Source organism: Punctularia strigosozonata (assembly GCF_000264995.1).
Source record: "Punctularia strigosozonata HHB-11173 SS5 unplaced genomic scaffold PUNSTscaffold_2, whole genome shotgun sequence".
NCBI classification, from domain to species: domain Eukaryota; kingdom Fungi; phylum Basidiomycota; class Agaricomycetes; order Corticiales; family Punctulariaceae; genus Punctularia; species Punctularia strigosozonata.
The window spans coordinates 921,570-945,648 of record NW_006767434.1 but is presented as its reverse complement, the minus strand read 5'-3'; the positions used below and the strand labels follow the sequence as shown (position 1 = coordinate 945,648).

Sequence of the window (24,079 nt, the reverse complement as noted above, 5' to 3'; positions counted from 1 at the left end):
TGTGGGTAGGATATTACACTGGTGCCACGGTTATTGCTGAACTGATTACTTCCTTCCTGTTACAGTTTTATAGATGCATAATGTGTCTGTTGGAGTGGATTATAGTCCTACATGTTCCGCATACGAGACATTGGGTCTACGAAGCCGATCAGCGTCAAGTTCGCGTGTCCGCTGGTGAATGTGAACGCACTTTTCATTCCGACACTTTGGGAATGACTCGTGAGCTCGTCTTGCGGCGCTCTGCTTTCAAGGTTGAACGCGTTTTTGTCTGTGACGCGATGCTCTCGGTATCATTGCGTTCTCTGCTCGACTGTCACAGACGCGCGTTAGTCCTGGGATGCAGTAAGAATGGTTGCGTGCACTTACGGACGATCTCCTCGAATGCATCGACATATCTTCCATCTGGAATATCATTGGGCGTTCCTCCTTCGTGGCAGGGGCCACAAGCGGCGTGTTGAACAGCAACGCGGTCGTTTGCGTCAGGGAGGTCAACATAGATGGCATCATTGTTGCAAGTGTTTCGATGGAGGATTATTGGCTGTGGTGAGAGGGTCGGGACGAGGGAGAATACTGGCCTTTGTACCGCTTCACCCCCGCAGCTATATCGTCCATCGGTCGTCCCGCGTTTGCCGCCGTGGAACGTCATCCCGGTTTGGCCAGTATGGAGTACGACCGCAGCGGCTGCTCCGCATTCGCGTCCCGGCGCCGGCAGCGTCGGCAAAGGCGCGTACCGAGATGACACATTGGGCTTGACTAAATAGGTCACTGCTGGCCACGTGGCTGTAGAAGATACCCCGCGATTTTATCTCTTGCGGGGTGCCCGAGTTTGCACGATGACTTCCTCCGCCTCGAGCCAGCCCAGGAAGGTTGCGATCGTTACCGGCGCTTCCTCAGGTGGGATAGAACTCGCATGTACGCAAGCGGCACAGTTGTTTGATGACGGTCTATAGGTATCGGTCGCGCTACGGCCATTGCATTGTCGGGAGCAGGATGGACGCTCATGCTCGCTGCTCGTCGCGAAGCCGAACTAGCGGAGACTGCAAAACTAGCGGATGCCAACTCTAACGGGACCGGAAACGCAGCTAAGTACTTAGCAGGTGATATCACGGACGAAGTCTTCGTACGGAGACTTTTCGACGAGACTGTCGCGCAATTCGGTACGGCTACAATGTTAGCGCCGTTCCATTTGAGCGCTGACTGTAGTACCATATGAAGGAAGACTGGACCTACTGTTTAATGTGAGCCTTGCGTCTCCCAGCTCTATTGGCGTGAGCTGATGTCGTTGCATAGAACGCAGGGATCGGTTCGCCCCAAGTGCCCATCGACGAATTGCCTGTTTCCACTTTTAAGAACGTTATCGACGTGAACTTGACCGCCTCGTTTGTATGCACCCGTGAGGCTTTCCGGGTCATGAAGGCACAATCACCTCCGGGTGGTGGGTTATCTAATGCATTGCAGTGCAGGCAGCCTACTGATCGAATTCTAAGGGCGGATAATCAATAACGGATCGCTTTCCGCGCACGTCCCGCGCCCGCATTCTGCGCCGTATACGATGTCCAAACACGCGATCACAGGGCTGACGAAGTCGACCTCCCTCGACGGTCGCGCTCACAACATCGCCTGCACGCAAATAGACATCGGTAATACACTGGTTTCACCTATCTTCTCCTGTATCGATGTATGGTGTTGATCGCCGTCTCGCAGGCAATGCGCGCACCGACATGGCCGCCCGCCTCGGAGTCGGCACCCTCCAACCGAATGGCCAGGTCGTAGCCGAAGCTATGATCGACACGCGCCATGTCGCGGATTCCATCGTTCACATCGCATCGCTACCTACGGATGTCACCGTCCTGACTTTCAACATCATGTAAGTACCTGTATCTACTGATGAAGGTCCTCATGGTGTCTGTTCGCTAATCTGTGCTTATGCAGGCCAACGGCGGCCCCCTTCGTCGGACGCGGGTGAAGGAAACTGAGCGCTTGCTAGCGATCTCTGGATACAGTGATGCAGATATCAGTACCTGTTTGATGATGCAAAAAAATCATAGGAGCTATGCACATCTGTTCGGAGACGCGAATGAACGTTTATGCCAAGGGTACGTACATATTAATGATTCCGGAGCACCGTTCCGAGTCCCGAGTCGCGGACGGGACGGACCGCCGGCTCTGACACGTAGTAGTGCACCTCACCCCGCGATCTAATCTTATCTCTTGGTGTTTGGGCCATGACTGCCACCTTCGCCTCCGCGGGCCTGCAACGGAAGATCGCGATCGTTACAGGCGCCTCGTCCGGTACGACAAAAAAGGAATGCTTTAATTACCTCTATCGACATGTTCTATTTAGGGATCGGTCGTGCTACCGCTATCGCGCTGGCGGGAGCGGGATGGACTCTCATGTTGACTGCTCGTCGCGAGGCCGAGCTTGCGGAGACCGCCAAGCTTGCGAGAGCAATCTCTACGATCTCAGGAGTAGAGACAATATACTTGGAAGGCGACATCACCGACGAAACATTCGTACGCAAGCTTTTCGACGATACCGTTGCCCAGTTTGGTGGGCGATATCGATAGAATGCTTTAACTCGAGAGCTAACATCCCCCATGAAGGGAGGGTGGATCTATTGTTCAATGCAAGCTTCGCACATGAATACGTGCGCTCGCAGCGACTGACATAGAGGATAGAACGCAGGTATCATCGCACCACAAGTGCCGATTGACGAGCTTCCCGTCTCGGCTTTCAAGAGCGTCATCAACGTGAACCTCATCGCCGCGTTCATGTGCACTCGCGAAGCTTTCAGAGTGATGAAAGCCCAGAACCCTTCCGGCGGTGATTTTTCACGATTGTCACGATGCCTTCGTGCACGAATCTCTCATCATCTTGGATCATTCAGGTAGAATCATAAACAACGGGTCCCTCTCGGCACATGTACCTCGTCCACACACCGCGCCGTACACGATTTCCAAGCACGCGATCACTGGACTGACCAAGTCAACCTCTCTGGACGGACGATCGCACGGCATCGCCTGCACACAGATTGACATTGGTGCCGTGGCAATGGTCTGTCTCTTCCGCGACGTCCCCTTGACAGTGATATCCGATCAGGTCCTACACGCACTGAACTGGCGGCCGGCATTGACGTCGGTGCTCTGCAAGCCAACGGCAGCGTCGTGGCCGAGCCCATGATCGACGTTCGCAATGTGGCAGACTCTATAGTCCACATCGCGTCGTTGCCTACGGATGTCACTGTCTTGACGTTCAATATCATGTTAGTAACTTCTCCCAATATGGAACATGATCGTCCAGACTCCAGACTTACCTTGGCGTTGGCTGTGCAGGCCGACCACATCTCCCTTCGTTGGACGTGGATGATGGGGCCTGGGCCACATGCGTACATCTTTCGACATTCATGCTGCCCCTTGAGATGTCTCCTGCAACCTGTTTTACATCGACAGTCCATCAAACCATGGTTGATGATCAGCTTTGTACAGCTATATGCTGACCGATAACTCATAGCGAGCATGGGGAGTGTGAGGATGGTAGCAGGTCGTCGCTGTTACACGATCAAAGCAGATGTGCATCGGTTCAACGGCCTCCGATCCATGATCCAACAACCGTCTCGATCATAACCCATGGCACCTCGTCATACGACAGTAGCTACGAATCGTAGCTATACCAAATTCAACCAAAAACCCTACTGTGTATGAACAAGCAGGGCCAGCCCAAATGAAATCCGTTAAGTGCGACAGTCGCTCGTCGGACGACGAGGCTGCCTAGGCTATGATAAGGAGTCCGTGCTGGGGCGGGGTCCGTGCGGCAAGAGCATTACTGGGGACATGAAATAATGGTGTCAAGCAACATAATAACATAGATGGATAGTGTGGTCGTTCGACCGCAGGGCAACAACAGAAAGGACAGAGGATTGAAGCGAGAGCGTCCGGTCGTCCGATCATTTCCCGAGACAGAGGGAGGAAAATCATCACATTTCAGAGAGCGAGGGAACAACGACGAAAGCCTTAGAGGGCGTGGTCGCGGATCTGCTTGCGGCGGCGGTGCGCGGTGGAGTTGGCGGCGACGCAGTTCTTGCCGTCGTCGGAGAGGGCAAAGCCGGCGGCGCACGCCTCGATGATGCACGCGCCGTTCGCGCAGCTGACCGCGTCCACGTTCGGGATCGCGGAGCAGTCGCGGCCGCCGTCGAGGCTCGCCTCGAGCGGGTTGGCGGCGTTCACGCAGCCGCCGCAGGACTCGAGGTCGTTCGTGACGTCGACGCACTCGTAGGTGGAGAGCACGGCGGCGGAGCCGATGCCGGTGTAGACGGGGCACGACTTCCAGCCGGAGCGGCACTGCTTCACGAGGGGGATGTTGCGCTTCCAGGCAGAAGGAGTGGGTCCCGAGGTGATGGCTGCACGCGGGATGGATGTCAGCGTCGGGATCCCGTATCGTGATGCGGGGATTAATGGGTTAGAATTCGGAGAAGATGGAGTGGCGTGGGATAGCAGAGAGCGCAGAGATGCTGGGAAGAGAATTTGCAAGGCAAGGGAGATATGGGGAACTTGCGCACGGCGATGACACGCCGGGAAAGGGTAATGGGGGTATCGGACTTACGGCAAGTTCCATCAGAGTGGTGGAAGGCGCTTCCCATGGCGCCAGGCTGGGCCTTGCAGGAGCCAGGGGAGTTTGAACCAGGAGAGCAGTAGCCACGCTCGTGGCCACCCTGCGGCGGGCATGACTCGCAGGAGCTCGAACCTTCGAAAATCTGTAGGTCATGGAGCCGTCAGTTAGGCCTGAGTAAGACTACTTCAAGCGCAGGGAACGTACGCTGTACCAGCCAGCAGGGCATTGGCAACACTCCGGAGAACCGTGAATGCCGGTGAAGTGGCCAGGAGGGCACTTGGACGGGCCGGAGCAACCCTCTCCGGGGGCGTGCCAGCCAGGTGGGGCGGCGACGCAGTTGGTCGCACCGAAGTCTGATAGAGCGATTCAGATAAACAACGGCCGAAAGGCATGGGTTGACTCAACTAGACTGGTAGTATCCGGGGGGGCACTTGGCGCAAGGCGCGTGGCCGTTGACACTGTAGGAACCTGGGGTTGGAGAGATTGTCAGAGGAGTACATGCCAGCACAGTTGTGATATCACTGACCAGGAGGGCAAGCAGGAGTCTGCTGTCCACTGCCAGGGCCGTAGTGCCTCAGGTGCAGACCAGAGGACATTTCGGGCACGGCGACTGCCGGCGAAGCGACAGCGAGCACAGAGACGAACAGAACGGCGAGGCGAGCGAAGGAGGCAGACATGATTATTTGCTGTAAGACGACGCTCTAAGAAACGAAGGACGAGAGCTGAAAAGCCTCAGTCTAGTATGAGGGGGAAAAGTAACGTTGATGGGGGCAACTGAGGCCGAGGGCTTTATATGGCCATGCGAATGGCTGGACCATGCTGGAACGAAGATCAACATCAGCGGGCTGAGATCCCTATGGAGGAAGGCTTCGATGGAATCCTTACCCGCTCGGTCGTTTGTATTCCAACGTGCCTCGTGAGAAGGCACGGCCTGCAAGAGATATTATCCGTTCTTCTCCTCGGCTTCCAAATACCCAGCGAGCCCATGAATATTCCGAGCTTTGCAAGTGTTCAACGTTCATGGGTCGTTACGGGTCAGGGGCGAACATATGTCATGGTGCTGCCGGCCGGGATGATGAGGAGATGTGATACGGAGGACTTTTGATCGGTCGGCGGTCGTCAGGCGCTTCTGCTGGCTGACCGTGGAAACGCGTAGCCGCTTCAGTGCTTCGTACAGCACTGCACTGACCTTACAGCCCCATCAAGGTGCTCCCGAGCGGGCCGGCCAAGGCCGGCCGCTCGGTCCCGGGAGTTCGTCACAGTTCGTTCGGGTAAATAAGTCTCCGAACTCGCCAAGCAGTAGGTACGTTATTGGTGTCTGTGCCCTGGGCCTTTTGCTCGTCGCCAGTGCTGGAATACTTACTGACTTCTCTGACCACAGAGATTGTGAGCCGCTGCATGGTGCATGCTTGCACTGAGTACTGACTGTTCGTATTGTTCGTCGAGCCGGAAGAGAGAAGATACAATATGGAGACGAGATTACAGGACTAGTGGTGAAGAAACTACGGTAGCCGAGGCAGTGATTCTGTGACTAATGAGACGATTCCGTATGCATCTCCGTAGCTGATTATATATCCGTTCCGTATGCATATCCCAGTGAGTGTTGGATCCGAGGGTGGGTACAGGGGGTTTGTGTCGAGTCTCAAATTAAAGTCGAATGAGGGGGTGAGGGGGGGTATGCTTGACGGCGAGACAATGAGGTGCGGCAGCATGGTATCCTGTCACTGCGTAATTATATGAGGCCGGCGGCCCTCATTTGGCGTAGCATGTTCATGCAGATGTCAAAGTCCCAGGGGGGTACGGCGAGGTAACACTGTGCTTCTTCAAGTGGAATCATGTGACTGAAGACCCAGGAAAGGCATCCCGTCGGCAATTTCTCTTTTTGGCATTCCAAAGCGAGGATGCAGAATGCATGCATGTCTCTTCGGTGCCTCCTTTGACGCACAGCGGAAGTGTGCGTTTTCTTGTACCCGAGGAGGGTATGAGAGGCAAGGGATTTCACGAGCTCATAAATTCAGGCTATCTCCGAGTCACTACCGTCTACACCGTTTCCATCTATCAACGGCCCCCTCTGCGCAATCAGAGACGTAGTGGAATTACCACCTAGTTAGCAAGGTCACGGACGGCGTCTGTGTACGGCACCGTGGACGAAGACCAGCCGCCGAGCGGGTTCTCCGACTATGTCATGCCGCCTCGTTGGTTTCCACGCATCCGATCTTCCCAGCAACGACGATGAGCTCGTTGCAGCCGAGCGCGCACGACGTCTTATCCGGCCACTTAGGACACCTCACGGATACGCAACAGCAGGCGTTCACTACTTTCAAAGAGCATATCACTGCTGCGAACCTGTACAAACCGTCGGCATCCTCGGATACGGCACCATCGCATGACGATGCTACTCTCTTGTGCGCTACCAGATTCACTTTGTTGGCATATACTGTGATCTCACATAAGTGCTTGGATTCAATCCATCGTCAATTTTATCTCCTGGCCTGCCGTGAATCCGCCTGTCCGAACCTCCATCTGTGAAATGAGCCCAGGCGTTTCCTGCGGGCACGTCGTTTCGATCCTGTGAAGGCACAAGAACAATTTGCACGCGCAGAAATTTGGCGCAAACAGCACGATGTGGACCGACTATATGCGGAGTTTGATCCCGAAGAGATGGAGAAGTCTCGTCGGTACTATCCACGCTGGACGGGACGCAGGAGCAAGGTGAGGTTATATGTACTTTCTCTGCTCGAACCCTTCTCTTGACATCTTTTGCTATCGTATAGACTGGACTGCCCCTGTATGTCTACAGATTGGCGTCACTTGCAGGGCAGCGCACGTCTGAGCTGCAAGCTGTCCCAGCGAAGCGAAGATACCAGCGGATGTGAGTCCCTCCAGCCTTCAGCACAGCTTGATCTAACGTGATCTAGAGTTGTACTCTACGAGAATATGTGCCGCTTTATGTTTCCATTTTGCAGTTTCCTACCACATCCCTCTGCTCCTACACCGATCTCCTCGACGATGACGATTATCGACCTCGAAGGCGCCTCTCTAAGCTCGCTGTTCACTCTACGCAATCATCTGGGTGAAGCCAGCAGTTTGGCCACTGCGAATTATCCCGAGACCCTTCAGTGAGTAGCTCGCTCGTTTGTACACGTCGCTGGCACAAGCTGTGTTGGACAGCACGATCTGCGTCGTCAACTCGCCTTCCTACTTCCCCACGATATGGGGATGGATCAAAGGCTGGTTCGACGAGAACACGCGATCCAAGATCTTCGTGCTTGGGAAGGTGACTTCAGCCGCGGATAGCAGCAGCGCATCCGATGCTGGAGCGACGCTCCGCACTCTCGTGGATTCGGCAGACCTCCCGCGCGTGTACGGTGGCGAACTCGACTGGGCTTATGAGGACGAGCCGTCCTTGGACGACGCTGCCAAGGGCGTCCTCGGCGAGGTACCAAAAGGCCCGACTATATTCATCGACGGACAGGCCAAGAAGCCGTAGACTGTGCTGGCCACATAGGAAGTAGAAGTGCTGTTGGAATATCTTGTAGACGGGATGAGCCCCGCACATGTGCAGAGAATCGCGTGTTAGCAGGTTACTAGATTCTCTAGGGTATGTTATCTAATTGTACAGGAGTATTCGATGTATTGTAAAAGTATCATGACGGGCATCGTCTATCGTCCACGAACAACTACGATGGATGGCAACAGTATGATGCATGCCAGACAACAACGTAACAGCAAGATAATAATGATACAGTAAGCACGCGAACCGGAAAGCTACGACAGGTCTAGAACAGCAGGAAGAAATGCGGGGCGATGCGAGCACAGACGTCAGCATATCATTGTCGAGATTTGTAGAAGGGACAGGGAAGTCAAAAGAAGTCGTCGTCCGGTTCCGCTGCGACTCCATCCTCGTTCCATATCTCTAGGAACTGTTATCACTGCATCAGCAAACAAACGAGAGCTGAAACGGGTCATGAAGAAACTCACCCTTGTCCGCTGGACACCTGCGTCCTGCGCGGTTGAAATAGGTGTTTTAGCGAAGGGCAACCGATCCCAGGATATGGGCTGTTCGTGCCGTCTGGTGGCCGGTCGGTCGCCGACGGCGCTTTTCTTCCCTACGACAAACTTGGAACATTTTCTGGCCCATAAACGGATCAGCCGGTGCGTTCAATGGAATGGTGACAAAACGCACTCTTCGGTGATGCTATAGACTGCCTTGAGATGGGATTTGAGCAGCATGATCATGGCCACGACTACAGAGGTGCGAGCCAGCGCGAACTTCTCGTCATCAGGTTTGCCGTCTAGCGGATCCGGGGGTCCGTTAGGCTGATTGGTTGGGGTATCCGTATCCTGACACCACAATGAGCACGTAGCGAGTACATGAGGATATACAGCGCATACCATCAGGATGCCTTGCGATACGCGTGGCGCGCTGTGAAGCTGAGCCAATAGGTGCGAAGGCGACAGAACTTCCAGCAGCTGCATGCCTGCCGTCGATAATATGGAGGTGAGGGACTTGATAATGGTAAGGACTTCTTCTTGGGTTTTGTAGTCGAAAGCCGAGAAGTTCTCCGTCATGTAACGTGTGAATTCAACATCATCCTAGGGCTCGTGTTCAACGCTGCGACCAATTGAGCCCGGAATAGCCTACCTGCGTGGTCGCGAAGCTGGAGTTTACTTCGAAGACCTTCACCATAGCCTTCAGAAATTCCTGTCTTGTCGCTCTCTTCTCCCGAACATGAGAATACCAGGATTGTAGTAAAGCGGTTGGGCCGGGTTGCATACGGTAACCTGCCATAGGAGTAAGTACCGTTAGCCATGAACGATAGAAAAGCGGGTCCACCTTGTATGGGACCGTTGGCAATACGCTTCTGGAAAGCATACGATTCTTTGGCAGTGGCAACGAAGCGCGTGTTGATGATTGACGCATGCTTGGTGTTCATGATTGAGTGTAGAGCGTTTGCTCTTGCGCATAACGCCGCGTTGGCACTAGTCTCCAGAGCAACAATAACAGGGAATGACTTGTAACAACATAAATCGACTTGAAAGGTACGAAAATGATATAAGCGTACCGTTAAAGGATGGGTGAGTCCTTGCTTGATCGTGAAGCTCAGTATATCCACGGCCGATGCCTGGATAGATGCATTCGTCGAAAACGCCGCTTGGAGAATGGGATTCATATAACGCTGAACAACGGCAGAGGCCACACTAGAGGTAGATGAGTTATCACCCCAGGCTTCTCCAATAGGGACGTACCCAGACTCCGCAAACTCGCCCGTGTTGCCGACCAGCTGATCCATATCGACGTTCGCACCTGCAGCCTTGGGAGCATCATTGCCTGTGAATAGTAAGCATTTGATAACCGCATGAGATCCAACACGCACTCCTCTCCTTAGAGGCATCCTTTGCAGCCTGGGAGAGTAGGAAGTCTTGGATGATCTTCAGTAGACGACCTCGACCTTCTTCATCTGGCGACGTGAATATATCATCCATCACGCTTGCAGAGTCATTTGCGGTCATGAACGTAGGCTGCGCTCGGAAGAGGAATCCTGGGTGGATTGTTAGCCTGGGAACAGCGGAGAGGAATATTATGCCATATGCCATACCAAGGCACTGCAGAATGCAGCCGCGAACAGCGGGATCGTCCCTTTTCTTATATAGATTAAGCAGGTTGTAATAGATGTGTTCTCGGATTGGACCCTGATATAAGTTAGTCATCAAAGGGATAAGTTATCAAGCTCGCAGATGCCTACCGTAGAAATAGCGTCCAATTGCGGAGATAAATCTTTAGGCAGCGTCAGTCATGCTTGAGAAGATCAACGAACGTCAACCGTACCTGGGTGGTCCTGACCGATGCGATCGAAATCACAGTGTTCGACGAGGAGTGAAACAATCATGATTATCATGGATAGAGAACGACCATCGATGCCTTTTCCCGGTGGAGCCTTCAGCGTTGGTTGCAGCCGGCCTTATTGACACTAACATTGAGTAACATGGTAACATGGCAGTAAGCACGCTTACCCTCGCATGACTTCAGCAGCATCACCAATGCTTTGTGATCGTGCGTCAAACTGTCCACCACAGAACAAAGGCACGCCACGCTCTCTTGTAGACTCTAAAACCGGGATGACGCGAGGTATCGCAATCTCAGTAATGAATAACTCACGCCAGGCTTAGTCGGTTTGATGACCATCTTCTGCAGGGTAGACTGCAAGTCATGCCCGAATTTGACTGCGGTCTTGGGCAAATGCGGCACAGTCGCGCGGAATATCTTGAGGACGTATTCCGCGGCTATTTGACGTTCAGGCTGAGCATGCGATAGGTACTGAGCGACTGGGTTACTCTACAGACTATCATGAGAACGCACCGTTGACGCGTCATTAAGATAGGGCAACAGAGCAGAAGCATTGGAACCTGATAAGACTGCTGGATACGCTGAGGTGAAGAGATAGATTGTTCGCGTGCAATCAGTCGCATTCTATGAAGGCAGCAGTCAGTGAATTCCTGTCACAAAAAAGGGCAGGAACTCACGAAACCAGGCAGGCAGTCGATTAAGCCATCCAGTAACGCTTCGCATACCTCCGTATAACGCGCGTGAAGTGCCGATGCATCACTACCAGTTTTACCTGCCATGATCTTATGTAGCATTTCCTCCAATGGCGACTGACGATCCTTGAAGTTGGCGGATACCCCCATGATGACGGCGGTCTTGGCAAAAACTCTGGTCTTGTCGTCGGTCCGCCCGGAGGACCTCGGTTTCTGCGGAGCCAGAACATCGGAGCTATCCGTAAACCATAATTCCTCCAGTGTCCTGGTGGCCAGATCCTTCACAGAGTCATCTTCGTCGTACATCCGCAGGACCAGTCTGGTACATATATCGATCTGGCGTTTCGGCTGATCCGTCACACTGTAGAAGGATTTCAGCAACTTGATGACGCGTTTACGAACTCCCAAGCCAACGTCCTGTGATTCTATCGTCAGATCATAGTCGGGCGAAGAGCGAGAGGTACTTGCAGCCACGCGGTCTGCGATCTTCTGGTAATAGTCCCCGGCAACCTCGGGAGAGTCAACCATATACTTCCCGATGAGCTCTACTGCCGCATCTCGGACAGCAGGAGAAGAGTCGGATAAATGGTCCTCAATTGCGCGTCTGACGTTAGCCATCGATAGAACGGAAGGATCACTGGTAACAATCTGGCCTAGAGCCCGCAGCGCTTTGGTGCGCATAAACACAGGCGGAGCGTCCAAGGCGGCGAGAATAACATTCAAGACGGGATTGAATGAGTTCCTCAAACTCTGCAGAGTACCAATTTCCTCCGCTAGGCGATCAATGCGAGCCACCTCATCCTGAGAGCTAAGGAAGCAATTAATCATAAACACGAATTCCACACGCGTAGCACGACCCACCCTACGTCGAACACGTCCATCGCTGGGTCCTTCCAGACGTCACGTAGGGTAGCTTTCAGCTTAGCGCCGAATGCGATGTCTTTGGTCCGGTCGGTAAGAGGTCCAATGTCGTCCATCTCATCACCGATGACTTTATCCAACTGTTTGAGAGCTTGGGCTAATTCCTGACCCCATATGGCTGCAATCAACTCTCTGGCACTCTGCAAAGACGTAAATAAGCCACTGATGAAGTGCGTTCGAGCCTTGCATTACCTCACATGCCTGGTCTTCCGAAGACCGTTTGCAAAGGTGGGAGACAACAGCCTGATGGGCATCTGCGAGTTCAGCGAAGAGTTTGGAATTGCGTGAGGAGGCGATCTATGTCACAATCAAACTCAAGTCGAGGTAGCTTTGAAGGCGGTCATGGCTTACCTCGTCCATGGGGGACAACGGATGATGATCTTCCTCTTCCGTTTTTACACCAGAACGATGTTTTAATACGCTGGCACGGATCCTAGAAGCAATAACGCCTAGATGATCTAACGAGATCGCCTTTGCCGCGTTGTTTTCAGTTTGACTGATCGACTTCACGTCGCTCAACGAAGTCACCTATCCCTTCAAGTCAACACCTATATCACAGCACTGAACAGATGTCGACACACCATGAACTTGCATGCAACACTAAGTAACAAGCCTGCAGCGGGCCATTCGGGCCAGAAGAGCACCGTGAGCAAGTCATTGATGAGGTTATCGAAAATAGCGCGATATTCGGCTTCGTTAGTGTTCTTCGTTGTCTTGCCTTTTCCGGACCTCTGGGTCAGGAATAAGATGATCGTTTTGGCGGACGTCATTGCAGACTCAAGTCCGGAAGTGTACAGCTGAATCTCCTATAAGGCTCGTGAGTGAATGTGTTGGGATGGCAATACCGCATTGACGTCACCTGGCGATCCTGCTGGTCCAGGAAAGGCTCATCTTCTGGTACAGGCCCGCGGCTCGCTCCGTTGATACTTTCTTGACGTCGAAGCGCGAGCTGTTGAACGCGCGCCTTGCCCAACCTCCGCGCTTCCATACGAACGTCATGTGCCGACGTCTGGACTAGCTGGAGCAACAAAGCGGAAACAGTCCGAATCGACCTGCCGTCGCGCAAACTGATGAGCGAATTACGTCAGGACAGATTCATGGGGTGAAATATTTCAGAGGCTTCACCGGAATTGCCCAGCCTTCTGTTTGGTGTCCGAGAGTTTGATTAATGAACCGAGGATCTCTTCGATGATCCACTTCCTTTGATCACCGTGATTTGCGAAAATCTGTGAGGTGCAGATGTCATTGTCGCGACTATTGCACGTGCATGAAGTTGCTTACGCTTCGAATGAGCGAGAGCGCATCGAGCCTTAAACCACGCATTGCGCTGTTTCCTAGAGTATGCAGCACGACGTTGTCCTTCTTCCCCTTCGTATCTCCGTCACCACCATCGGCTACAAAGAATGGCCCGATGGCAATGTAAACCGCTTGAATAATCAGGCTCTCGCTGAGCGTCACAGCGTCGAGGGATACGAGGTCGGTAATACGTGGAAGGGCAGCAGCGACAGCTTGAAATGCTTCGGCTAGTTGCCGCCTGTGTGACTTGGAGAGCGCGGAAGACGTCAGCGTGAGGTGGTGAAGGATGGGATTACGAAGGATGCTTTGTGTATCGAATGAGGCCTCCACGAAGGGATATACGAGTTTCGTGAGCTGAGTTTTGACCGTTTCGAAGCAGGAGGCGATGAGATCCTCCGTGTACAGCTGCTTGTTCAGTCTTCCACTGCCGAGCAACGAGAGACAGCAATCAGCTGCGGCAACGCTGTCCTTCGCAACCTCTAACGCCCTCGTAAGCCTGTCAAGGTCTTCCTCAGTTGCCTCCAAAGCAACTTCGTCCTCTCTTGCGCCTTCCGTCCTGCAAGCATCGCCGTTGGCTTCACCGTCTCCTTCTGGTGAGCCAGATTTCGCTCTATTGCTAGATGCAGGTTTCTTCTTCGTCCCTTTTCTCGATTTAGTGGGGCTCACACCGGCGGCGGTACGGGTGTTTGAACCAGAAGCAATAGGCCCTCCTAGCGGCTCGAGGTCCTCTCCAGCCTTCACACTGCGCTTGAGTATCCCCAGGACCCTCGCTAGGAGAGTGGAATCCACGTCCGATATCCCGCCTTTTGCCTTGATGGGGCTCCCGACATAGTTCTCCGCGAGTCTGGCGCGCTTGTTTGGATGGGCTACTTGGCTGATGTACTTGGTCAACTTGCGAACGATGTGCGGGGCAAGATAAGGTTTGGAGGGATCAGCAGACAGGGGCGAGAACCAGTCTGACGGTAGATCCGAGACCGAGATGTCGGCTGGTAGGCAGTCCTCAGCTTCGAAGATATCCTCAAGGAGTGAAGTAAGCTTGTCTACGGGTGCTAGTAAATTATCCTTCAGCAACTAGCGATCGACGAGCAGCATAGAGATAGAAAGCCCACCTCGTTCATCGCGATCGCCGGTGCGTCGGCTCGTGGTGAGGACAACTTCGAGCCTATTATGGGGAGGGCGCCTGCTAGGAGTGGGAAGCTGGTCGTCTTGGTCATAACCACCCAGATCTTCTCCGTCGTCGTCGACTACCATCGGAGACCCTGTCTTGGCCGCCGTCTTAGACTTTGTCATAGGCGTAACAACCACATCATGAATACGGGCGTCATTATCGCGTTGTGATATGGAGGAAGGTTTCATCAGGTGCTTTCCCTTATGTCTAGAAGGCGGGAGCTCGACCACAACCCGCATACGACCGCCTCCATTGCTGGGCGTCGATCCAGAGCGTCCATATCGGGAAGGAGTATTCAACGTCGAGGTGGTTAATGGAGGCTTGGATGATGCCCCGTTGACAGACGAGGGTTTGACGGGCACCTCCACATATGCAGAGGGCCTGGGGAGACTCGTGGATGACGAGATGCGCTTGATGGAGGGGGATTCCAAGGGTTGTTCAGCTTTGCGTTTTTGCGGAGTGTGGACGCCAGCTGAGCCTAGAGCAAGCGGGTCAGGCGATGCCCACGCTGGCGCAACGGAGCCTGACGGTTGAGCGTAAACTTCATGTTGAAGGTGGGAGGCACGGTTTCGTGACGCAGAAGACGAAGGCGTCCTAGGTACCGACACGGTAGGCAGTGGCTGGGTCTGATTGATCTTAATCGGTGAACGGTTCCCGTTACTGGCGGATGACCGTCCCGCGTCCATCCTCTGTTTCGTCTCCTTGACAAAGTCATCGAAGAAAGCTGATGACTGCTGGGGTTGGTAAATTGGTCCTTGGGTCGCATGCGGCCGGGGGGCTGGGTTCGGCGCGGGATCACCAAGAGCTCCCGCAAGGGACGAAGAGGAAGAGTACATAGAGGAAGGTGGCGGCGTAGGGTATGAGGAAGCTGGCGCAGTGTGTTGGTATATTGACGAGGCGAAGGCATTAGGTTGATAGCCATGCGAAGACGATGATGGACCAGGCGTCCAATACTTGGCAGAGGACTGAGACCTGAGATGGCCATATTCGAACAGCCTGTTAACTACGGTATCAGAGAGAGTGGCATAGACGCACGATGGTCCCTGATTCCCGAGGAGCCGCAATGCGTCATCCCTGGTCTCTTTCCAGTATCCTCCACCTGGTCCTTGACCATCGTGTGTGGCGAGATAGCTCAACTCGTTCGAATATGGCTGCGCGTGACTATATGCGCCATTCTGGTATTGATACGAAGACCCCTGATCGTATGAAGGAGCGGCATAATAGCTGGGTTGAACATAGGACGGAGGGTTGGCCGTGATCGTCAAACTACTCAGATGCCTCGCAACTTTCGAGGAGCATGAGTATATGCGCGCGCTCGTTGTTCAATTTCCCGCACTAACCGTGAGTAGTAGGTGTGCTAGATACCGGCGGATACATTGCGTGTAGTCTCTGGGCGTCTTGCACGGCATCTTGCGCATAGCTTGCATGACCGTTCCTGTTCGATATAGGAACACCTTGCGGATAGTCGTAGCCGCCTTGCGGAGGATATCTGCCAGACATGTTCAGAGTTACAGCCTCAGCCGTACGAAAATAGGTTAGAAGGGTTGAATAGAGGTGCCCTGGCTGGCACTGGACGCGCTCGCTACGGGACGCGCGATTCGCGAACGCGGCACCGGAGCAAGGAGAAGTGGGATCACGTGATATCTCTCGCCCCCAGATCCTGAATTTTCGGACTTTTACTCTTCGCATAACCTCTGACTTCAGGGATTGACTTGGCTGGAGTCCTCCAAAGACACTGTGCTGGCCGGTGCCTGCGCGTCTGAAATAGCTCATGTCTATCGGGGCTACGATACAAACCAGCAAAATGGTCCATGCCAATGGCACGCCAAAATCCAAGATCCTGAAGCGTGGCCCGGCTTGGATGGATATGCCGGACGATCACTCGATGCCCAACGGTGTCGATGGCAGGTCATCCAACGGAAGGAGCGTGGACATGCCACTCAAGAAGAAAGCCAAGCATATACGGACGAGGCAAGACACCCTGGCGGCGCGGCGAGCACAGCTCCCCATAGCAGCAGGTGAGTAATTCTCGTCTATCCCCGGACGTGTCAACCGCGGTACCAGCCAACAGCGTTGCAGGAAGGGAGGCGCTCGTTCATGAGGTTTCATCTCGAGATGTCATCATACTTCTCGGCGAGACCGGTTCCGGCAAAACTACCCGTACGCTCCTCCTTACAGGCAACTGCAATGTCCTCACCCATGCTCTCAGAAATTCCTCAATATATTCTAGAAAGTGATGTGGCTCCCTCAGGCATTATTGGAGTCACGCAGCCGCGCCGTATCGCAGCCACCTCGCTTGCTGTTCGTGTCGCCCTCGAGCAACAATCGACAGTGGGAAAGCTTGTCGGGTACTCAGTGCGGTTCGATGAAAAGGCCAGCGAAGATACGAGGATCAAGTACATCACGGATGGAATGCTTGTTCGTGAAATGCTATCCGACCCGCTTCTGTCACGATACAGCGTGATAATCGTCGACGAGGCACATGAGCGGACGTTGCGGACGGATCTACTGCTTACAAATTTGAAGAAAATTCTCGTACAAAGGAATACTCCTACCGACCGGAAAGGCAAAGGCGCCGCATCGAAACTTAATCCTCTGAAAGTGGTGATAATGAGCGCAACTCTGGATGCCGAGAAATTCAGCAAATTCTTCGATAAGTGCGCCCACAGTCCGCGTTACCTGAAGCTTCCTGTTTTGACGCACCCAAAGCGCCAAAATTGTTTACGTCAAAGGTCGACAGCACCCCGTCCAGATCTTCCACGCGACGACTAGCGTATCCGACTACGTTGACGCTGCGCTCCGCACGTTCTACCAGATCCATGTTGATCAACCTCCGGGAGATGTGCTCATCTTCTTGCCAGGTATTACACACAATCTGTTCGCGCGTCCTCTGGACTGAGCCAAAGTCAAGGACAGGAGGATATCGACAGTTTAGAGAAGTCTATCAGCATGTATGCTAACAAACTTCCTCATAACACAATGGCGGTAACGCATCCCACGTCCTCTTCATTTATTATAGCTTGACTAATTTCTTCTCGCACTGCAGGTCCGTACATATCCCATGTACGCCTCCTTGCCTCCATCACATCAATCCAAGATGTTTGAATCTGTCCCGCCTAATACTCGAAAATGTATCATCGCCACCAACATTGCCGAGACCTCATTAACCATCCCGGGCGTGAAGTACGTTATTGACTCAGGGAAGCACAAGGAGAAACGCTACATTGCTGTCGAGAATGGGATTGGTAAGAGTTATGATTTTTGTCGCAGGGTTTGAGCTGATTCGGAATGAAGGTTTCGATACTCTCTTAACGCGGGACATCTCAAAGTCATCGGCCATGCAACGCGCGGGTCGCGCTGGCAGAGAGGTAACTCCTCCCTGAATCCAACCGCATACGACCTCATGGACCTGCCCAGGGAAAAGGTCTATGTTTTCGGCTGTATACGGAAGCTGCCTTCAACGCCTTACCGCTCGCGTCCGAGCCCGAGATTCTGCGGTGCAATCTCTCCGCAAGCGTCCTCGAGCTCAAATGCCTGAATCAGGATCTCGAGAAGCTTACCTTCATCGACGATCCCGATTCTGATGCGGGTAAGTCCGAAACTCGGATTAACGATTCATCATATGGTTCGCTGATTGTGGTTATCACAGTCACTGCAGCCTTGCACTCTCTTTTCATACTCGGCGCGATTGATCAAGCACGCACCCTCACCAAGATAGGGAGGGATATGGCTGCACTACCTCTCGAACCCACCCTGGCCCGGATCGTCCTCGCCTCCAAGGACCATCAATGCACCTACGAGATCCTGGACATTATCTCCGTTCTCTCGTCCACCTCAAAGCTGTTCTTGGACCCTTCGGACCAATCACAGCGAGACGCAGCCGGCGATGCTCGAAGGACGTTCATGCACCCCAGCGGTGATCATATGACGATACTCAATGCTGTACGAGCATACGACGAGTTGTGCTCTTCCGAACAACCGGGCGAAGGCAAAGCGATGAGCAAAGACAAGGGCGTCAGGAAAGATTGGTGCAAGCGCCACTGGGTGAACGAACGCGCTCTGAAAGAAGGGATCGCGATCCGGGAGCAGCTCAGGCGTGTATGCGAGCGGTTGGGTGTAGACTGGAAAGTTAGCTTTGGCGAGGACGATACGCCCATCTTACGAAGCTTGCTACGAGGTTTGGTCCAGAATTCAGCACTGTTACAGCCGGATGGTAGTTATAGGCAGGTGCTGGGACGAGCGGTACGTGCTGCTACTCGGTTGTTGGATCAAGAACGCTGCTCATAGGAACCTTCGCGCAGACCGTCAAGGTCCATCCTGGATCTGTCCTCGCGGACAAAAAGGCTCCGGCGATAATATATAACGAACTTGTGGGTGTATATCGGAATCTTGGAGTGTGCCGTACCTAATTCATACGTTACCCAGGTCCATACCACACAAATGTTTGCTCGCACCGTGTCCTCTGTCCCACTGAGCTTCTTCAAAGAGATCGACAGCTTAAAGCCTGCAAAAGGGCGATAATTGACGAGCTCCAGGACTTGGTTGTGATAAACGTGAATAACTAGCTTTTGTCGCAAATGCTTCGGTAGCGTTCAATTGCATGCCTCAACTAGTATTGATCTCGGTAACGTATCATTATGCATATAGACTGTCCAAGCTGTCATCGTAATGTAATATCAACATGCTGCCAAAGGCGAGGCTGGGGTTGTGTGTAGAGGTGTTCATCATTCGTAATGCGATCCGCGTTTCAGCGCGAGACGCCGTATGAGCTCCGAACCAGCGGAGAGGGAAGGTGGGAAGGGGTCATTTTGGAGCGAGGAATGCTAGACACGCTCCCCTTCACTGTAGGCAGTCGCTGCATGGTAGGTGCGTCGAACGTGACATGTCTTGGCGTCTAAGAGATGCGTCAGCTCGCCCGTACACGGGGTAACGCGAGCATAACCCACATTTTTGCCGAATCTCTCATTCAAAACTCCAGATCTGTCCCTGAGCGGGGTGCGTGGCGGTGTCTTGGATTTGCTCTTGGGTAAAGCAGCAACAGATGAAGAACGCGCCACTTTCCCGGTCAGTGTTGATTGACTAGTCTTGCGGCGGACGCTTTTCGAACTTTGGCTGGCAGACAAAGTGCCGATGTGGGCCATGGCCGGGTTCGAATTTTCTGAGGGCGCGGATCTGACAGGGAGGACGATCCTGCGAGCTGCGGAGACGGAGACGGCTTTTGCCATGGAGGTCGGATGCGGCGTGGGCTTACGGATCAGGGAGACCACCGTGGTTCCCTCTCCTAGGTTTTTGCCATCATTGCCGTACTGTGTCTGCATCGATGCATCTGACGCCGTAGAGAATTCAGACGACGAAGACGGGAAGGAAACCATAGTCGTTCCGATCGCAAGCAAAGAAGCAGATGTGACACCGTTCCGCGAGGGAGAGAGACCAGATATCCGCCGGCGACGCTCTGAGATGCTGATCGATGGCCTGTGTCTATGATGCCCGACCCGTCCTACCGAGAAAGACCTCCTATGCTGGCTTCGCTTGCGACGCTCTATGAGTTCCCCGAGGGCCTTCTTCCTGTCCTCGCTGAGCGTCTCCTCTTCGATATCCGGTAGACCACTAGAACTCGGCGTGATGATAGCTGTCTCAGACGAGTCCACTTCATGAGATCGCGCGCGTCGTTCCCAATACTTGCACATCTTCCTCCAATGACGAACTTCGCGCCTCGCGTGTAATGTGAGCCGGAGAGAGCAGACATATTTGTCCTTGTCGTTCACTTCGCTCGGTGCCGAGTCCGACGTCTGGATCCCAGATGCGTCCGCTTGTATCCCTGCTTCCGCGTAGGTCACGATCCTTTCCCGGCTGGCTTGGGGCGACGCTTCTTGTTTCCTATCACTCGAGTTGCGAGCAGGATTGTCGACTAGAAGGGCACTGGGCTCAAAGGCCACAGGTATACGTGACTCGAGTTCTTGGATGCGGGTCTCTAAGAGCGCGATGTGAATACAGGCAGCCTTCAAATCGGAAAAGCGTTCGAGCGATTTGAAAGCAACTGGTCCATGGTCCTGAGTAGCGCGATCAACTTTGGGTTTGGCTAGGCCGAGGTGATCAGACGATGAGCGGGCAACGGTCAAAACGGAGCCACCCGACGAGCATGTTTCCAAAGCCGGTAAGAGACTGGGCTGGGTAGATGGCGGTTTGTATGCATGATAGCTCGGAAGTCGTTCGTTGCCGGCGCAGAAGGACGGGATAGTGTCGTCGGAACTACTCAAAGCAATGTTCTCGCTCGCAGCGTGCGAGCCCTTCTTCTCAAAAGTAGTCCGCGCATCTACCGGAGCGCTCTTCGTTCGCCGATGGCGGAGAAAGTGGAATGGATTGATCTTGGAGAGGGCGGAGCTGGATGAATGCGTGGAGTCGCGTACGCGTTTGCGAGATGATGGATCGGATTTCGTCCTGCGGTGGCCGAACCAGCCAAGATTCCAAGGTTTGGACGTCATAGAGAGAGCATAAACACCAGGTTCTCGACTGTGGATTAGGATTGGTAGACGTGCAGGACGGCGATAGTGATTGCAAAGATGAGGAGACTGTTCAAGTTCGACTGTCGACAGTGCAACGCCAGGCGATCGTGGTAAACCGGTCCCTAAAAGGATATTCCCCTGGCTCAGGTTTTCACGGCTGACAGCAGCCGTTCATGCTCAGTCGACATCTCACATAGATCAGCGCTAGAGGTCGCTATACTCTGGCCCGCAATCAAGCATGCTCATACATATGTCAATAAATAACATGGGACTCGTTCTGGAGTCTGACGACACCTACGGTCATGCTCGGCCGATCGGACTTGCAGATTCGCGTCCGTGTTAGTACTCGTCAGCACTAGTACTAGAAGAGGTACGGGTACTTTCTCCTTGCTAGCTTTCTGTATGTATTTCCTCTGAGCACTTCCCAGGCTATGACCTGACCATCGGCCGAAACGTTGACATCTGCCGACCGCCACTCTGACCGAAGGCACTTCCGCTGTGTGCGCGAGCAGCACTAATTACAATATTCGTCCGCACGGAGTCAGCTAGCGGAGAGTCTTCCACCTGTTATCTCACCTCACCTTACGCTGCTCTGCTTTTCTGGATTTTCGGCCGAACGCAACGTTCCCTCATCACTCTCTCCACACTATAAATATCAAAACGAGATCAAGGTTTATAGTCCACTCACGCTCGATCTGCAGACAATGGCGCCTCAAGGCGAGGACAGCTGGTCCGCGGACGCGTACAATAAGACCGCCTCCTTCGTCTATTCGCCGGCATTCACCAGCCCTGTTTTGACGCTCCTGGACGCCCAGCCAGGCGAAAGGATCATTGACTTCGGCTGCGGTAGTGGCGAGGTAACCCTGGAGCTCCAAAAAACCGTTGGCACCGGAGGTCTTGTAGTAGGCTCCGACAGCAGCGAGAGTATGGTACGTGACGCTTCCTTGGCAGACCACGAAATTTGGCACTGATTTCCGACCTAGATCGCCAAGTCAAAGGCAAATGGGCTTCAGCACGCGTTAGTGGCGGACGCACAGTCCATACAGTTCCCGCCAGACTGGGACACGACCAAGGAGTTTGACGCCGTATTCTCAAATGCCGCCTTGCACTGGTGCAAGCGCGACCCAGCCGGAGTCTTGGGAAGCGCCAAGAGCGTTCTCAAACCTGGGGGCCGGTTCGTGGCGGAGATGGGCGGGTTCACCAACTGCGTCGGTCAGTCGATGCTGAACTACTTCGGAGATGTAAACGCTCTCTGACGACTTGTTTGTTCGTAGGCGTGCGCGCTGCTCTTCACCATGTCTTGCACAAAAGGGGCTATGATCCAGATGCGCTCGATCCATGGTATTTCCCCTCGCCAGCAAGCTATAAGCGCTTGCTGGAGTCGTCTGGCTTCGAGGTCGTTGAGATCACCCTCAACCCGCGCTTCACGCCTCTTAACGGGCCCTTGGTTGATTGGCTGAGGTTGTTCTGTAGGACTTCGTGGTTGGCTGCAATAGACAATAAGGAGGCCGAAGAGATCATGTATGAGGTCCAGGACATGTGTAGGGTGGATTGCATGGACAGCGACGGCAACTGGGCGATAATGTATACAAGATTGAGATTCAAGGCTGTTCTACCACAATGAAGTGGTCCATTTTATGTAGAGAACAGGGTATATATGTGTTTGTGTCCATGCAACCTGATAGTCAGACAGAATTGTAAATGTCACAGTGAGTTCGACATCAGCGCGTGGGTCACTCAGGAGTAAGCTGAGCTTCCCAACACTTCACTTTCAATTTTGCTGCCATTCCTCACCTGCATTCGCTGGCAACATTCCAAGCACCCACAGATACAATTTCGCTAGGCTGAATACACCCTTGACCAAGAGGAATGAAGTCCTCAAGTACAGTATGCGCTCACCTTAAGAGGTTGAGCCACCGTGAACACCAGGTTGAAGTGATGATCCTTGTCGAAGTAACCGCCGTCGCCGATAGCAACACTGTCGAAAGGGGGAGGGCTCTCTGAAATTTCTCATCGGCCAAACGAAGAAACTCGTTTATGCAAGAACTGGTATTCAACCAGTTCTTGTACGTCTAAGCAACAAGGTAGGAGCTTGAAAATGCGGCAGATTGGCTGAACGGGGAGAATTGAGGGAGTATGCGGAGCTTGAGCAATGATGATCCACCATCTTAAGCTTCCGCACCACGACTGCGATTCACAAAAAGGTGATCAATGAGAGCAGTGTCGAATGCAACACAGAAACAACCAATCATATGCGTATTTATATAGACCCACAGTTTATCGCAGCATGGCGCGCATATACGGTGTATAGCCAGAGAGATGACAGAGAACCGGAGGCACCGAAAGTAGAACGTGAGTCTGCCTCACCAAGTCGTCTTCATGAAAGGACAACCTTATTCTTGTTCCTCCTGTAGCCTGTGTTCAGTAGAGAATCACATCTGAAATGAGAACGATCATATGCATATTGCTGTCGCCGTAAGAGCCTGATGTCTCCCGGAGGTAGCGCCCTCTGACGGGAATTACCGAGATTACTGTGACGCGGGCAAAGCCGAATAAGGCTAAGGTGCGTTCACACGGTAAGATTCTCGAGCGGCACAACAAGAGAGAGTTCACGTCTCGATTGAGCAACTCGAGGTAAGATACGAAACCAAAAGGTGAGGCCCTCGCGACGAGGCTGCTTGTCTTTTATACCTCGTCGCGAGCCCTTGAGCATATGGAAGTGGAGCAAAAGGATCAAACAGTCAAAAGGCGCATCAGCGCCGGATGCTAGAAAAGGAAAGAAGTTCTCGGTCTCAGCCTTCGGCCGAACCGGCACGTAACATCCGCCCTCCCGAAGTGGAAACCGCTTCGCCCAACAAGGTAATCCTCCGCCTCGATCCCTCGACTACACTCCCCGGCGCGTATTCTTCTCTAATTCTCGCTCCCGACGGCGCTGTTGAGCGCGCATCTGTCCACGCAGCGCCTGCACTATAGCGAACTGAATGACATCTTCATCGACCCCTAATGCGCCGATTGACGCGCTCGACGATCCCGCAACCACGT

General features: G+C 53.4%; 8 protein-coding genes across 8 annotated transcripts; 6 read left to right on the top strand and 2 right to left on the bottom strand.

Moving 5' to 3' along the window:
- The first annotated feature begins 59 nt into the window (after positions 1 to 59).
- PUNSTDRAFT_49635 (uncharacterized protein) lies at positions 60 to 645 on the top strand. The gene is made up of 3 exons (XM_007379905.1): positions 60 to 136; positions 191 to 310; positions 367 to 645. Exons 1-3 carry the CDS (start codon positions 81 to 83, stop codon positions 545 to 547), a joined length of 357 nt encoding a protein of 118 aa, XP_007379967.1. The 5' UTR covers positions 60 to 80; the 3' UTR covers positions 548 to 645.
- A 177-nt stretch (positions 646 to 822) lies between these two features.
- PUNSTDRAFT_118261 (oxidoreductase protein) lies at positions 823 to 2,234 on the top strand. Its single transcript, XM_007379904.1, has 7 exons — positions 823 to 894; positions 951 to 1,157; positions 1,216 to 1,238; positions 1,291 to 1,435; positions 1,488 to 1,640; positions 1,705 to 1,867; positions 1,933 to 2,234. Exons 1-7 carry the CDS (start codon positions 834 to 836, stop codon positions 1,964 to 1,966), a joined length of 786 nt encoding a protein of 261 aa, XP_007379966.1. The 5' UTR covers positions 823 to 833; the 3' UTR covers positions 1,967 to 2,234.
- On the top strand, positions 2,223 to 5,359 carry PUNSTDRAFT_97094 (short-chain dehydrogenase/reductase SDR; the record flags this gene model as incomplete). Its single annotated transcript, XM_007379903.1, has 11 exons — positions 2,223 to 2,292; positions 2,345 to 2,551; positions 2,605 to 2,627; positions 2,680 to 2,824; positions 2,889 to 3,041; positions 3,101 to 3,263; positions 3,334 to 4,397; positions 4,601 to 4,751; positions 4,814 to 4,962; positions 5,015 to 5,077; positions 5,136 to 5,359. The coding sequence occupies 7 exons, from the start codon at positions 2,226 to 2,228 to the stop codon at positions 3,365 to 3,367; spliced, it is 792 nt and encodes a 263-aa protein (XP_007379965.1). The 3' UTR covers positions 3,368 to 4,397; positions 4,601 to 4,751; positions 4,814 to 4,962; positions 5,015 to 5,077; positions 5,136 to 5,359.
- A 1,323-nt stretch (positions 5,360 to 6,682) lies between these two features.
- On the top strand, positions 6,683 to 8,099 carry PUNSTDRAFT_97088 (CRAL/TRIO domain-containing protein; the record flags this gene model as incomplete). Its single annotated transcript, XM_007379902.1, has 5 exons — positions 6,683 to 7,014; positions 7,150 to 7,321; positions 7,384 to 7,481; positions 7,528 to 7,728; positions 7,781 to 8,099. The coding sequence occupies exons 1-5, from the start codon at positions 6,842 to 6,844 to the stop codon at positions 8,097 to 8,099; spliced, it is 963 nt and encodes a 320-aa protein (XP_007379964.1). The 5' UTR covers positions 6,683 to 6,841.
- Positions 8,100 to 8,472: 373 nt separating this feature from the next.
- On the bottom strand, positions 8,473 to 16,034 carry PUNSTDRAFT_118258 (uncharacterized protein; the record flags this gene model as incomplete). Its single annotated transcript, XM_007379901.1, has 27 exons — positions 8,473 to 8,532; positions 8,591 to 8,741; positions 8,796 to 8,929; positions 9,005 to 9,205; positions 9,255 to 9,394; positions 9,447 to 9,624; positions 9,676 to 9,941; positions 9,988 to 10,152; positions 10,210 to 10,303; positions 10,357 to 10,388; positions 10,440 to 10,571; positions 10,625 to 10,718; positions 10,770 to 10,910; positions 10,971 to 11,081; positions 11,135 to 11,566; positions 11,618 to 11,957; positions 12,011 to 12,210; positions 12,263 to 12,367; positions 12,422 to 12,598; positions 12,652 to 12,876; positions 12,930 to 13,137; positions 13,196 to 13,296; positions 13,352 to 14,415; positions 14,476 to 15,012; positions 15,058 to 15,506; positions 15,729 to 15,819; positions 15,875 to 16,034. The coding sequence occupies 27 exons, from the start codon at positions 16,032 to 16,034 to the stop codon at positions 8,473 to 8,475; spliced, it is 5,988 nt and encodes a 1,995-aa protein (XP_007379963.1).
- A 304-nt stretch (positions 16,035 to 16,338) lies between these two features.
- Positions 16,339 to 19,055, top strand: PUNSTDRAFT_141110 (ATP-dependent RNA helicase Prh1; the record flags this gene model as incomplete). Its single annotated transcript, XM_007379900.1, has 11 exons — positions 16,339 to 16,552; positions 16,614 to 16,694; positions 16,744 to 17,191; positions 17,244 to 17,395; positions 17,446 to 17,519; positions 17,581 to 17,779; positions 17,829 to 17,902; positions 17,952 to 18,123; positions 18,184 to 18,776; positions 18,836 to 18,904; positions 18,960 to 19,055. 11 exons carry the CDS (start codon positions 16,339 to 16,341, stop codon positions 19,053 to 19,055), a joined length of 2,172 nt encoding a protein of 723 aa, XP_007379962.1.
- A 226-nt stretch (positions 19,056 to 19,281) lies between these two features.
- Positions 19,282 to 21,016, bottom strand: PUNSTDRAFT_130644 (uncharacterized protein; the record flags this gene model as incomplete). The annotated part of the gene is made up of 2 exons (XM_007379899.1): positions 19,282 to 19,428; positions 19,481 to 21,016. 2 exons carry the CDS (start codon positions 21,014 to 21,016, stop codon positions 19,282 to 19,284), a joined length of 1,683 nt encoding a protein of 560 aa, XP_007379961.1.
- A 716-nt stretch (positions 21,017 to 21,732) lies between these two features.
- Positions 21,733 to 22,709, top strand: PUNSTDRAFT_49632 (S-adenosyl-L-methionine-dependent methyltransferase). Its single transcript, XM_007379898.1, has 3 exons — positions 21,733 to 21,966; positions 22,021 to 22,249; positions 22,312 to 22,709. The coding sequence occupies exons 1-3, from the start codon at positions 21,742 to 21,744 to the stop codon at positions 22,659 to 22,661; spliced, it is 804 nt and encodes a 267-aa protein (XP_007379960.1). The 5' UTR covers positions 21,733 to 21,741; the 3' UTR covers positions 22,662 to 22,709.
- The last annotated feature ends 1,370 nt before the right edge of the window (positions 22,710 to 24,079 follow it).

Bases quoted from the DNA above. Each gene is read 5' to 3' on its own strand.
- PUNSTDRAFT_49635 (XM_007379905.1), top strand. From the start codon at position 81: ATGTGTCTGTTGGAGTGGATTATAGTCCTACATGTTCCGCATACGAGA. The intron at 137-190 runs CTACGAAGCCGA...ATGTGAACGCAC, and splicing joins CCGCATACGAGACATTGGGT to TTTTCATTCCGACACTTTGG. The intron at 311-366 runs CTGTCACAGACG...GCGTGCACTTAC, and splicing joins TCATTGCGTTCTCTGCTCGA to GGACGATCTCCTCGAATGCA.
- PUNSTDRAFT_118261 (XM_007379904.1), top strand. From the start codon at position 834: ATGACTTCCTCCGCCTCGAGCCAGCCCAGGAAGGTTGCGATCGTTACC. The intron at 1,239-1,290 runs GTGAGCCTTGCG...GTCGTTGCATAG, and splicing joins GACTGGACCTACTGTTTAAT to AACGCAGGGATCGGTTCGCC. The intron at 1,641-1,704 runs GTAATACACTGG...GCCGTCTCGCAG, and splicing joins CTGCACGCAAATAGACATCG to GCAATGCGCGCACCGACATG.
- PUNSTDRAFT_49632 (XM_007379898.1), top strand. From the start codon at position 21,742: ATGGCGCCTCAAGGCGAGGACAGCTGGTCCGCGGACGCGTACAATAAG. The intron at 21,967-22,020 runs GTACGTGACGCT...TTTCCGACCTAG, and splicing joins CCGACAGCAGCGAGAGTATG to ATCGCCAAGTCAAAGGCAAA. The intron at 22,250-22,311 runs GTCAGTCGATGC...GTTTGTTCGTAG, and splicing joins CGGGTTCACCAACTGCGTCG to GCGTGCGCGCTGCTCTTCAC.